The sequence below is a fragment of the Arachis ipaensis genome, chromosome B10 (genome assembly GCF_000816755.2).
Source record: "Arachis ipaensis cultivar K30076 chromosome B10, Araip1.1, whole genome shotgun sequence".
In the NCBI taxonomy this organism is placed as follows: Eukaryota; Viridiplantae; Streptophyta; class Magnoliopsida; order Fabales; family Fabaceae; genus Arachis; species Arachis ipaensis.
In genome coordinates, this window is record NC_029794.2 from 134,496,468 (window position 1) to 134,510,616 (window position 14,149).

Below are 14,149 nucleotides of genomic sequence, written 5' to 3' on the forward strand. Positions count from 1 at the left end.
TTTTTTATTAATTTTTTAATTTTTATTACTAAATTATTCCTAATAAAAAATTTAAAATAAAAAAAAAAGAAAGAAAACGAATAAAGAGAAAAAGGGGAAAGAAAAACGTGTTAAGGGAGAAGGGTGGAGGGGGGTTTTCAGGGAAGAAGAGAGGGAAGGGAAGGGTCCTCGCCGCCGCTGCCGCTGCTCTTTGTTGCCGTCATTGCTGCTCTTCTTCGTTCAGTTCTCATTGTCGTTGCTGGATCTCACCGCCAAATCTTACTGCTACTCATCTTCTTGACTCGACGTCGACGCCAGCAGATCCGCGAGGGTGGACGTCGCGCGCCGCTCACCGTTTTTGATCCTCCTCCTCGCTCGGTTTTCAGTCGTCGTTATTCCTCGCTGGTTTCTGGTTTCTTCTGTTTTCTTTTTTATGATTCCATTATCTATTGTTGTTGTTCTTTTGTTGTTTTTATTCTTCTGATTCCATTATCCATTGTTTTTTCTGAGTTCTGAGTTATGGGTTCTGAGTTTTGATGATGATGATGATTTTCTGAGTTCTAAGTTTTTGTTGTTGTTGTTCTTTTGTTGTTATTGTTCTTCTGCTTCTAGTTGCTTTTGTTGTTGTTGTTCTTCTGATTTCATTATCCATTGTTGTTGTTGTTCTTTGCTTCTGGTTGTTGTTTCATTGGTGTTGCTTCTATTTAGCTTCAGCTTCTGGTTCAGCTTCTGCTTCTGGTTGATTTTGGGGAAGAAGGGGGAAGGATATTTCCATTTGAAGGACGATTTTAAAACTAAGTTAAACCTTAGGGACCATTTTGTAGGCAAAAAAAGACCAAAAACAAAAAAAATAATATATTTATAAAAATCAAATTTCTGTAAAAATGAATAGAGATTCAAACAATTCATTGATCTTCGACTAGTTTAAAATTAAATTAAAAAAAAACTTATTACGTAGAGTATATAAAATTCTACATAAAAATTCTTAAAATTTACCTCATATTAATATATGTACACTAAAACATTACGTTACTTCCTAAAATTAACCCCATCAAAATGCAACCGTGGGGATTCATCATTGTGAGAAATGGAGAACCACAATAGCTCTCCTAGGGTTTCTACCCAAGTCCTCGATCTTGTTTAACGCAGTACTAAAAAAGTTAAGGCGCGAGACGTTGATCTCAACTAGCCGGGGGTCGGCATGGAAATCCTTGCCGATAGTGTGGGGGAGAAGATCACGGAACTAAAGTTATCTTACAAAGAGTCTTTCTTGGTTACACCAGGTTTGATGGACAAAGATAATAACTTTTCTAACGAAACTATCAATGAGGATGAATCAAATCCGGCAGATCGGTGGTATAAAGAAGATGAGGACTTATTGAAGAGGGAGAAACCTTTTAATCCTTGTCCAGAGATCAAAGTATCAAAAGAAGAATTTGATGAATGGTGCAAGCCCTGGCATGCTGCTCTCATTGTCAAAGTCCTTGGAAAAAGAATCCATTTAGGATTCATGGAGCAACGTCTGAATAGAGACTGGACAAATAAAATTAAGATTAGTGTTATTGATATGGATCGAGATTTTTTTTGGTTCATTTTGCAGAAGAAGAAGACTATTCTCATACCCTTCTTGGAGGACCATGGATAGTGGCGGGACATTATTTGATAGTACAAAGATGGAGACCATTTTTCTTATCTTGAGAGCAACAAGTGAAAAAGATTGCTGCGTGAATTCGTATCCCAAATTTGCCTATTGAGCTATACAATCACCACTTCTTATGGAGAGTCGGCTCAGCCATTGAAACTATGCTAAAAGTTAATAGAACCACATGTATTCACTCGAGAGGTTGTTTCGCTAGGATTTGTGTGAAAATTGACTTATCAAGGAAGATGGTGCCAAGAATATCGGTGCTCGGTAATACGCTTAACATTGAATACGAGGATCTCCATCTTATTTGCTTCAATTGCAGGATCTATGGTTATCGGTCAGAGTTATGCGGGGAAACACCGGCGGCTAGGGAGGATCACAGGGCGGAGGTGGCGCAAGGAAAACAAGTGGTGTTTGAGGGAGATTTGGAAGCCGCTAATCATGGGATACAAAAGAAGATCACGGATAAGCTGATTATGGATAATAAATCGGGTAATAATCAACTTTCCCCAAAATTTGGGCCTTCGATGATGGTCCAAAAATTTCATAAAAGGAAACCAGAAAAGCCGCAACATGCTAAGAGACCATTTAATCAAATCAAGGATCTTGGTACAAGTAAGGAAGGATCTCATAGTAACGGTAATCAAATCATGGATAAGGGGTCAAGGTTTAATGTGTTATATGATGACAAGAATGAGGAAATCTTGGAGGATATTAATGCATGCAATAATGAGCAAAACAGCCCCATGCCTATTGGGCCGGTTATGGAATCAGTGATGAATGAAGGAGGGGGCAATAGACCCGGTCCAAGTTGAAAAGCCGGCAGTAGATAAAGCCAATGGGACAATATTACAAGAGCAGAAGTGGGTGCTAAAACCAAGCGCAGGAAAAAATCCTCAAGTTCAGAAGAAAGGCCTCTCTTTTAATCTTGGGCCTAAAAAAATTGGGAAACCAACTAAGCCCAAACTAAAGGAAATTGATAAAAAAGGCATTAAAATTAAGAAATCGTTAGTTATGGCTCAGTCAAGTGCATCCGCATCAAGAAACCTTAAGATGGTGGCGAGGGAACAAGAGATGCTTGAGAGTATGCAAAGACTTCAAAGAGAGCAACTACAACTGACAGACTTCAAAATACAGTCCGAGAATTTCATGGCGGCACACGTAGTGAAGAATTCCTTTTTCAACCAGGGTGAAGCTTCTACGAGAGGGGGAAAACAACTAAGTCACAAAGAAAATCCTCCACCGGACAAGCCATCAGAAACTTTTCCGCCTAAAGGGAGCCTCCATCAGGGCGAAGAGGATCAAAATTTGACTAACCTGGCTAGTTCGGGGTGCGACAGCGAAGGCCATGTGCTGAGGGTCTCTGGTCTGGTGACCTTCTTTCTTCGTGTTGTTATTTATGAATCTTTTAGTTTGGAATTGCAGAGGGGCAGGGAAAAAGCTTTCTCTAGCCTCATAAGAGATTTGCGAAAGGAATATAAGGTCAGTTTTCTAATTTTGGTTGAAACTCATATAAGTGGTGCTCGTGGTAGATTGGTTTGGGAGAAGTTTAGGTTAAATGGTAGTTTTATTGAAGAGGTTAGAGGATATTCTGGCGATATTTGGTGCCTCTGGGATACTAGTCTCTGGAAGGTGGAAGTCCTCAGTCATAATTACCAAATTGTTTACATGAAAGTTAGTTATAGAAATTCCGAGCCTTGGTTACTCTCTGCTATTTATGGTAGCCTCCAACGGACTAATCATAGAACTTTATGGAATAATATTTGTAATCTCAGTTTTGATAGTGAGCTTCCCTGGTGCCTGATAGGTGACTTTAACGCTACTCTTCATGATCATGAATGTAGGGGTGTGTCAGGTAGTAATAGAAATGCGTGTGAATACTTTCAATCCTATGTCTCTGAAACTAGCCTTTTTGACCTGGATTTCTCTGAATGGCCTTATACTTGGAGAAGGGGTGATTTGGTTGAGCATTTAGACTGTGGGCTTTGTAACCTGGAATGGCAAATTCGATTTCCAAATGCTAATATCAAACACCTTCCTAGCTTCAAGTCTGATCATTCTCCTCCCAACCATGAAAATGATCGTCGTAGACCTTTTAGATTTATGGCTGCCTGGCTGACACACCCAGACTTTCCTAATATAGTGAACAATAATTGGAATCTTGCCGGTTCTTGGTCTGAATGTATTTTTAATTTTCAAAATGCAGTTAAATCCTGGAATTTTAATGTGTTTGGAAATATTCACAAAAGGAAAAGCAGAATTATTAGGCGTTTACAGGGGATTGCAGATAACATGAATTTTCAGAATAATCACTTTCTTCAAGACTTACAGGCTTCTCTTTAGAAGGATTATGAAGAGATTCTCTTCCAAGAAGAGGTGATGTGGTTCCAGAAATCTAGATGCAAGTGGATTGAGTTTGGAGACCGCAATACAAAATATTTTCATGGTACTACCTTAGCTAGAAGAAGAAGGAACAAGGTGGACAGCCTCCAAGATATTGATGGTAATTGGGTTAGTGATAAAACTACCCTGAAAAATATGGCTTCTAATTTCTACTTCAATCTTTACTCTGATGATACCCTTGATTCTGAGTTTATTTTGAGGAATTCTTTTCCTACCCTTCCTCAAGGAGATCTGGATGCTATTGGCAATATGCTTTCTTTATCAGAGATTAAGGATTCAGTTTTCAATATGGAAAGCCTTAAAGCACCTGGTATTGATGGTATTCAAGCAGTTTTCTATCAAAATTAATGGGATAGAGTTGGTCTTGATTTGTATAAGCTTGTTAAGGGAATCTTTATGAACCCTGCGAAAGTAGGGAAAATAAATGAAACTCTCATTACGCTTATTCCAAAAGTGGAACCTGTTATTAATCTGAAACAAATGCGACCCATTAGTCTTTGTAATGTCTCTTACAAGGTGATTATGAAGACCCTGGCTAACAGGTTGAGAGGAGTGATGGATAAGATTGTCAGTCCTACCCAATGCAGCTTTGCTCCTGGGAGACAGAGCTCAGACAACATTATCATCACTCAAGAAGTCATTCACTCTATGAGAAATAAGAAAGGTCCTAAAGGGTGGATGACTATTAAAATTGATCTAGAAAAAGCTTATGACAGGTTGAAGTGGAGTTTCATTGGAGATACTTTGAACGACATTGGCCTCCCCCTGAACATCATTGAGCTCATATGTACTTGCATCTCCACTACTAGGATGACAATTCTTTGGAATGGTGATGCCTTAAATGAATGTTGTCCTACTATGGGTATCCGGCAAGGTGATCCAATATCTCCTTATATTTTTGTTCTATGCATGGAAAGGTTGTCTCATCTTATTAATTCTGCGGTCAGTTTGGGGTTTTGGAAGCCCATTCGTCTTAGTTGGGAGGCTTCTGAGTTATCCCATCTTTGTTTTGCGGATGACTTGATCCTTTTCTCAGAAGCTAATATGGAACAAGTTGACATCATCAAGAGAGTTTTATAAGCTTTTTACACGAGCTCTGGACAGAAAAATAGCAGTGAAAAAATGAGAATTTTCTTCTCTAAGAATGTGGGACACCAAATGAGGAATGATATAAGCAATTTCTTGAATTTCTCTAGAACGGATGACCTGGGTAAATATTTGGGAGTTTCGATCATCCATTCAAGAGTGACAAAGGATACGTACAAGGAGATTGAAGCTAAGGTCAAAAGGAGACTTAACAATTGGAAGGCTTCCACCCTATCCTTAGCGGGGAGAACCACTTTGGTGAGATCTGTCCTATTTGCTATTCCTTCTCATACTATGCAAACTGCTTTATTACCTACTGCTACTTGTAATTTTATTGATCGTAAATGAATGAGCTTTGTTTGGGGAGAAACAGAAAAAGTTCATCTTTTAAATTGGCGGACAGTGAGCAAGCCGAAACCTTATGGTGGGCTTGGGGTTAGACATGCTAAAGATTTGAATTGAGCCTCCATGATGAAAGTAGGCTGGGGATTGATCGAGAAGAAAGATTTCCTCTGGTTAAAGGTTTATAGGGCTAAGTATAGATGCAGCAATGACATGGTCCCTCGTATTGAGAGGAGGCATAATGATTCTAATCTGTGGAAGGGAATCTGCTCGACTTAGGATGATGTTCAATCTAATTCTATTTGGCGTATAGGAGACGGGTCACAAATCAATTTTTGGGAGCATAACTGGGTCCCTAATTTAGGAAGATTAAATAAGTTTCAACCTCAGGTAAGTTTTATATCTGATTCAGGAATCTTACTTACAGATTTTCTTACCGTTTCAGGTGGCTGGGATATTTTTAAACTTAAAAGTTGGCTTCTAGACATGGTGGTTCAGAAGATCTTGGCTATGTCACCACCCTCTACTTGGAAGGAAGGCGATCATATTGCATGGGCGACCTCCCCTGATGGAGCCTTTTCCTTGAAATCTGCTTATAATTCCTTACAAGACAACCCGAGAGTCCAAAATCAAATCTTCAAGCTTATCTGGAGATGAAAAGGTCCGGAAAGAATTCAGTATTTTTTATGGCTTGTGGCTCATGTCGCAAGATGCAGCTTGCCCACGTTGTCAACACGGTAATGAAACGACTATGCATGTGCTTCGTGATTGTCATTTTGCTAGAGCTACCTGGAATTTATTGCAGCCCAGTAATTGTATTGGCGACTTTTTTAGCCTAAATCATATGGATTGGCTCATTAGAAACTTGTCTTTCTCTGGTGATTGGTCAGTAAAATTCAGAGTGACTTTATCCTCACTGTGGTATTCTAAAAACAAGCAAGTGTTCGAAGGGAAGAATTCTAATCCTAAAGGGGTTGCTGAATCTATTATAAACAGGAGTTATGAGTTTGGCGCAGTGATGAATGCGAAAATTACCCCGAAGAAGACCAATACTAATCGAGACTTGATCCGTTGGTTCCCCCTAAATGAGGACTTCATTAAGATCAACGTCGATGGATCCTTCTTCAGCCACACGGGAAATGCAAGTTGTGGACGAGTATTTCGTAATCAGCTGGGAAGTTTTGTCACAGGTTTCTATTGTAATCTAAGCAGCTGCTCGATCATATAAGTTGAGCTATGGAGTATTATTAGAGGTCTTGAGATCGCAGTGGCTAATGAATTCCAGTATGTGGTTGTTGAGTCGGACTCTGAAATGGCCATAAATTTTATTAAAAATGGATGCTCGGCCCAGCATCCCTGTGCAACGCTTCTTGAGGATATTGCTATTCTTGTGAGAAGAATCCCACAGGTGAATTGGAACCATATTCTTCGGGAAGCGAATTCGGTGGCAGATATTTTGGTTAAGAAAGGACAGAATCTACCACATGGGCTCCATGTTTTTTATGCTTCCTCTCCAGACACAACTCATACTCTCTCTTTAGATGCTTTTGGCTCTCTCAAATTGAAAGGATGTAATTAGTTGGTTTTACTTTATTTTGTTTATTTTTGTCTTTCTGTTGGTGTCTTTAACCTCTCTACTCTACAAAAAAAAAATGTAACCGTAGAATTTTTATTAATGTTTCTGTGAGTGGTACTTAATTTATTATTCAAATACTAATTTAAGTTCTACCAAAATTTCTGTAAAAATAAATTACACTTTATAATAAAATTGAGAGTAAAAATATTGAAAGAATTTATTCTCGAATTTCAGCAACAAATAATGATGGTTAATTGAAATATTTAGACAAGATTTGACTCATGACCATATTATTAAAGTTAGAGAAACTTCTCTGCTTGGCCTTCTTAGAACAAATGCATTCTTTAGAAGAAATCAAAATATGACCAAATAAAGTATTGAAATAATATCAGATATATACTTTTAAAATGATTGAACTGAAATAATCAAAAAGAAAATTTATATGATGAAGTGGTTGACATAATTTAGGCATACCACTACATCACTAATAAAATTAAAGTGGTTGAAATGTCATACGTGTATCATGCTGCGTCTATTAATCCGAGGAATTCCATTTTGCTTGGGAATTAATTAGCATCACTATTTTTTTTTACTTCTAAAAACGTTACCGTATTGAGTGGGTCCTCTAAATTTTTTTCTTCAATATAAATTTTTTTCTCACATATTCCAAACACAATAAAGTATATCTTAAAATTATTTTTTAACTAAAATATCTAAATATAATTGATTGTCACAACTCACAAGCGTTTCCAAACGTACTCCTAGGTAGCGTTTGGTGGAGAGACAGAGACGGAAAGTCTAAGACTGAGAGACAGAGACTAAGAGACAGAGATTGAAATAAATCTTAGTATTCTGTTTGATGCAAAGTGGGAGACAGAAACTAAAACAAGAATAAAACTCTAATTTAATTTGCACAAAGAGTAAAATTAGAATTAATTAATTGAAATGAGGGTATTTTAAGTATAAAATGTTATTAAAGTTTCAGTCTCCATCTCTAAAAATTTTAGTCCCATGTGTCCCTACTTTTTGGAGGTACTGAAATATTGAAATTTTAGGAATAGAGACAGAAATTTTAGTACCAGTCTCTGAACCAACAAACATGATACTGAGTCTCAGTCTCCCAATCTCTGTCTCAGTACCTCAAAACAAACGCTACCTTATAACTCATGTGATTTATAGTTTAAGCAAAATAATTGGTAACCCTACTTTAAAAGTTTTGGAACGTAATAACCACTTAAGATAAAAGGGAAAAAATGAATATATAAATCTCACAGAATTTATATATATTTTTATCTTTAAAAAAAATATAATAGTTATGAAATACGGTTGGTAGTTCAAAATGTTTATACATTATTGTGGAATTTATATATGAATTATTGCATACCAAGCCTTTGGTCCTATTATATTTGTTTTATTCTTTCTCTTTTAAGGGACACTTTTCTATTTTATTGGTGTTGTTGGAAGGGTTGGTATCTTTTTCTTTAGTGACATCTTGTAATTTTTTTAGGGTACGGCTTGGTTTATATGTTTGTCCTTTTTGTATTTGATTATATATCCTCTTTGTGCGTATTTTGGACATTTTTTTATTAGTAATAGTTTAAATTTATTTTATTTAATATTTATTAATTATAATAATAATTAATAAATATTAAATAAAATATATTTTAATTATTTTTATTAATTTTTTATTATTATATTTTTTTTCAAATTTTTTGAATAAAAAAAATAAATTAGACTTTTATAATTTGTTTTAATTTATTACCAAATAAAATACAAGTATTCACTAATAATAAACTCTTAAATAAAATTTAAATTTGCAGTGAATTAATCATTTACTCGTTGGATTAAAAAATATTGCTAAAAATAAAAAATATAAATGTTTTTAAAAAAATAATATGAATGGTGTTGTGCAAGTGATTAGTGCGCTTGCTAATAAAGCTTTTTAGTTGTAACGGCATCTAACTTTAATTATCACCTCTAAATAATAAATAAATAAATAAATAAAAACTTTAGTCATGTGTGAAATTGTGTATAGTTATATATTTCGTTTAGGTTAGTACGAGTAACGTAATATAAAAGTAAATAAATAAATAAATTATGATACGAGGAATGTTTATCATTGCCGTGAGCCCGTGACAGTTAGTACAAGAAAGAAAAAAGTTTCGGACATGAGAAACTTGTTCTTTAATTTTGGTAACTAAAAACAAAATTTAATTAAAAAATATTTTATTATTTTAAAGACATCAGTCAAAAGAACCAAAATAAAAAGTTTTAATTCTTTAAATATACATTAATAATACATTGAAACATTTTAATAGACTATAGTCTTTAAAAATATTTCAACAATAAAAAAATATTATATCAATTACATATTTGTGTATATAAAAAAATGGGGACAATAAATTTTAAATTTGGCCCAATACAAGAATAAAAAAAGAAACTCAAACAGTTATTTCAAAAAATTAATCATTTCAATCCTAATTTACCAATAGAATTTATCCAAATATCCTCTCTCACAACTTTTGCTACCCCATCCTCATCAATCATCCCACTTCTCCGCGTTAGAAGCTCCCTCACTAGCCATTAAACAACCATCTACATATTTATTAAAATAATCATCCGACTGCCTAATGAAATGACCATCTAATATTTGTTAATTGTATATACTTAAACTGAATCAAACAAAATAATCATCCAATTAAAAATTAAAATAACCATCTATAATTGAACATCCAGCATCTAAATCCGTTGGTTGATGAAGCGAAATCTAAGAAAGTCAAGTTGGCTGCGCAAGACAAGGCATTTTTAAAGTGGGCTGCGTTTGTATGTACAAAAACGGGAGCATCATGGACTAAAATTAATTGCTTGCACAATTATTAGTGTGCTATCCTACGTTGATCTTGGACCTATATTTATGTAGGGGGAGACGACGTCGTTGAAGGCAGCGGCGGCCATGATGGTCTTGGACTGTGCGACGGACCCAACATATGCAAAAGGAGTCTCTCCATTTACAATCTTGCGAGGCGTGATGGGCGTATGAAAACAACACACTTGTGTGTCCCTTATAGATTTGACGACATTGAGAGGGAGAAACCGTCGATGCAAGGGAGGGGCTGCACGACTGGCTCGATGCGGGACTGCGTAATAATGACGCAAACTGCGTGACGACGATGCTGCTGGACGTTCGTGGTGCACACGTTGGTGTGAGCTATGGGTGATCGCGGCTGGTGTCTATGGCGGCATGGCATCAGTGAGAGAGGAAGAGACTGGACAAGAAGACAGTCATATCAAATGAGGAAGAAGAAGGCCGTTTTTAGGATGTACGTAACTGTTATAAATCTTTATTTATTTATTATTTGATGTTAATTTTTTATTTTATTTTTATTGTACACATTGTACATTAAATTTATTGGCCCCATATTTTCTCATGTTCAATGGTAATTATTCTGTTGATCTTTAGGAAAATGGAAACTTTCATTTAGGAACAATTTTTAAACGAACAATTTTTAAACGAGATAAAAATGATAAGACTCCACGATTAAGTTAGTTATTATCCAAAAAGTATAAAGAATTAAAATTTATAGTAAAAAAAATTATTTAAAATCTAATTTCATCCTTTTAATTTTTAAATAAAAAAAATTGAATTTTTTTATATTTTTAATATTTAAAAAAATAAACGGAAAACGAAAAAGAAAAGAAGAAACCTGGCTTATGCTTTTTTCAAAAAATATAAAATAAAAAAAAACTGGTCAAATTGAATTGAATTATTATATATAGAGAGTGAGAAATAAGATCTGATGCATTCGATAATTGGTGGTAGAAGCGCCATGTCTGAAGAGAAAGCAGTGATTAAAGTTGCAGCTCTATGCGGCTCTTTGCGCAAAGCTTCTTTCAACAGAGGCCTCCTTCGTGCCGGTAAGTTCATGTAATCGCGAGATTTTAACAGTTTTCGTGAGATTTTGATTTTTGAATTTGTTGATGCAGCCATCGAGCTAAGCAAGGAGCAAATCACAGGGCTCCACGTGGAATTCATAGACACTTCGTCCCTGCCAATGCTCAACACCGATCTTGAACAGAACGGAAGGTTTCCGCCGGAAGTGGAAGAGTTCCGTCAGAAGATTCTAGAAGCTGATTGCTGTTTCTTTGCTTCTCCTGATTATAACTATTCTGTCACTCGTAAGTTTCCCTTTCTTTTCAGACAGATTTAATTTGTGGACATAGATGAATTTGACTAGAGACACTCTATTATACAGATTAAAATGGTATAGAGAAAAAAAATAAATTTTTTTTATAGTTATTTTTTATTATTTTATTATTATTCAAAATGTGAATCTTACTTTTTTCAATTTCTCTTTTATCCCATAAAAAGAAAAATCTGTAAACTTACATCTTTACCGTATAATTCACCATTTGACTAATCATTTTTCTATTCGAAATTGGAAGATGCCCCAACTTGTACCGTCTTATCATAAATAGTTGTAGTCGATAATTATTAAATAATTTAATAAATTTGGCTAAATTATTATTTAAAAATTTAAAGTTATTAAATATTAATTTTACATGAAAATTTTTTACTTACATCTTTTCTTTTTCAAATTAGAAGAAGAGAGATTTGAATTCACGATCTTTAGGTAATTATAAAAAGACTATGTCATTTGAATTATAATTCATAGACCTATACAAAGTCTTTTCTATCCTCGTTTATTAACTTCAAAATAGCATTAGTTGAAGGCTTGAAGCTGCATGCTATGGTCACGAGGGTAATTTCGTCATGAATCATTTGCTTCCGAAAATTACGTGATTCTCTGATGGGTTGTTGGATACTATTATGCGAAATGTATAATTTTTTTTTGTTAATTTCTAAAATCAAGTTAAATATTTATTTTTATTTTTTGCGTACGAATATCTCTTTTTTATAGAATTAATCTTCAGATAATTTCTTTTAAAATATAAAAGTATTTTATATGCACTAAAAAACAATTATCAAATAAGTATTTATGTATAATAGAATGTCAAGATATCAATATTCTTATTGTTAAAAAGTTATAGTTAGTTAGTGCTAAAAGAGATGTAAGATGCCAATGAGTAATAGTTTAAATGGCATAATCTTTTCATACTCAATTAAGAGGTTGCGGGTTCGAGTCTCCTATCTTTGGTAAAAAAAAAATAAAATAAAAGAAATGTAAGATAAAAAAAACATATTCGTTAATAGCTTAAATGACAGATTTAGGTTAATTAATTTATTTTAATTATGTTTCCTGATTAATAGCTCTCTTGAAGAATGCACTTGACTGGGGTTCAAGACCACCAAACGTGTGGGCTGGAAAAGCAGCCGCAGTCGTAACGGCAGGTGGCGGCGGTGGAAGAGCACAATACCATCTCCGGCAAATCGGAGTCTTCCTCGATCTGCATTTCATCAACAAGCCGGAGTTCTACTTGAACGCTTTCCAGCCGCCGGTAAAGTTCAACGACGACGGAGACTTGATTGACTCTAGTGCAAGAGAGAGGGTTAAGGATGTGCTACTCTCTTTGCAAGATTTGACTTTGAGACTTCAAGGCAATAAGTCCTGAATTCAACAAAATTTGGAGTGCTTAATGTACCTTCCTACTTCCTTCATTCTGCTACCACTTTTAAGATGTTGCTAAATTTCTGTTTCAATAATTATGAAAAATTAGTTGTGTTAAATTCGAATTTGTAACCAAGCTCTACCACCATTGTTATAAGATTCAACCCTCTGGTCAAAAGACTGGTCATTAATTAGTAACCCACCAAAAACAAACCAATTAAAATGTGTACACATAGGAAGGACGTTGTAATTAATAAATCCATAATACTAAGGGACAAAAAAAAAAAATAATTCAATTAATTTAAATTTATTCTATTTAATATTATTTATTATAAAATACATTAAAAAATAATAAATTTTAATAATTTTTTATTAAAGTTATTTATTTTAAAGTCATATTTTTACTAAGTCTTTAGTGGTAATTTTTCCTTCTTTGAAATGTATTAAGGAAAACCAGAAGTTACGTTAATTATTTCCCCTGCTAATTCGAGTCAAAAACGCAAAAGAAAAGTTGCATTGTGGAAAAAGAGATTCTTCCATCTCATACTTTTCTTTTACTTATTTTTAAAATTGTTTTTTTTAGTAAGTTGTTGAACCTAATTGTTATTTATAACTAAACTCTTTTGTAAGAATTTTTCTTGTATGAATATTATTATCAAGGTTTGTGAGAATCGAACTAATTAATAAAATGGTGGAATGACCTTTCAAATTTTTTAGAAATTTTTATGAAGTAGATTATTTCAAAAAGAAATTGCTGTAGTTATTGGCATTAATGTATAATTTAGTTTTTTAAAATCAACAAAATTATTCTAAAAAAATTTAACAAAGTATCAACCACCATTAACAAAAATATTCCAAAAGTAATAAAAAAATAACAAAACAGCAACAACTATATTTTTTTGTTGTTAATCAACAGAATTAAATAGTTAATCAAATTAAATTTTTTTTACAATTACAACAACCAGAATTTAATCTATCTAACAATCAGAATCTAGAATATAAAAACAGCAAATCATAATTATTATCATTAACAAAATAAAAATATATATTGAACTACCGAAGAATTCAAGAAAGAGGAAAAGTAACATAATCAAACTCTATAATTTTCTACGGCGGCAGAGTGAGACAGCAAAGAGTCCACGGCGGCAGAGAGGAACGTTCGCACTTCGCCGTGAGCTCGACAGAGAAAGGGACCGAAGACAAAGGGGCAAAGACGACGAGGATAGAGACGAGTTCAAGGAGGGCGACGACGACAAGGATAGAAGTGGCTTGACGACACGGTGAGGACAGAGACGGTGACGCCAACAACAGCTCCGAGCATATCAGCTGGCAACGCGAGGAGAAGGGATTTAGGAGGAGAAGAGGGGCGGCTAACGACGACGAGGACAGAAGCGGGCTTGACGACACCACAAGGACAGAAAAGCTGAGAAGGTGACGCTGTTGTTGGTGGCGGCAGCGCTAGAACTCAGAGGGGTGGTAGCGGCGCTGGAACTCAGAGGGAGAGAGAGAGGGGTATTTAGTTAGGGTTTTCTTCTAAGAGTGAGGGGGTAG

General features: G+C 34.7%; 1 protein-coding gene across 1 annotated transcript; it reads left to right on the top strand.

The window, feature by feature from the left end:
* On the top strand, positions 10,787 to 12,823 carry LOC107624302 (NADPH:quinone oxidoreductase). Its single transcript, XM_016326797.2, has 3 exons — positions 10,787 to 10,946; positions 11,016 to 11,207; positions 12,301 to 12,823. Exons 1-3 carry the CDS (start codon positions 10,829 to 10,831, stop codon positions 12,600 to 12,602), a joined length of 612 nt encoding a protein of 203 aa, XP_016182283.1. The 5' UTR covers positions 10,787 to 10,828; the 3' UTR covers positions 12,603 to 12,823.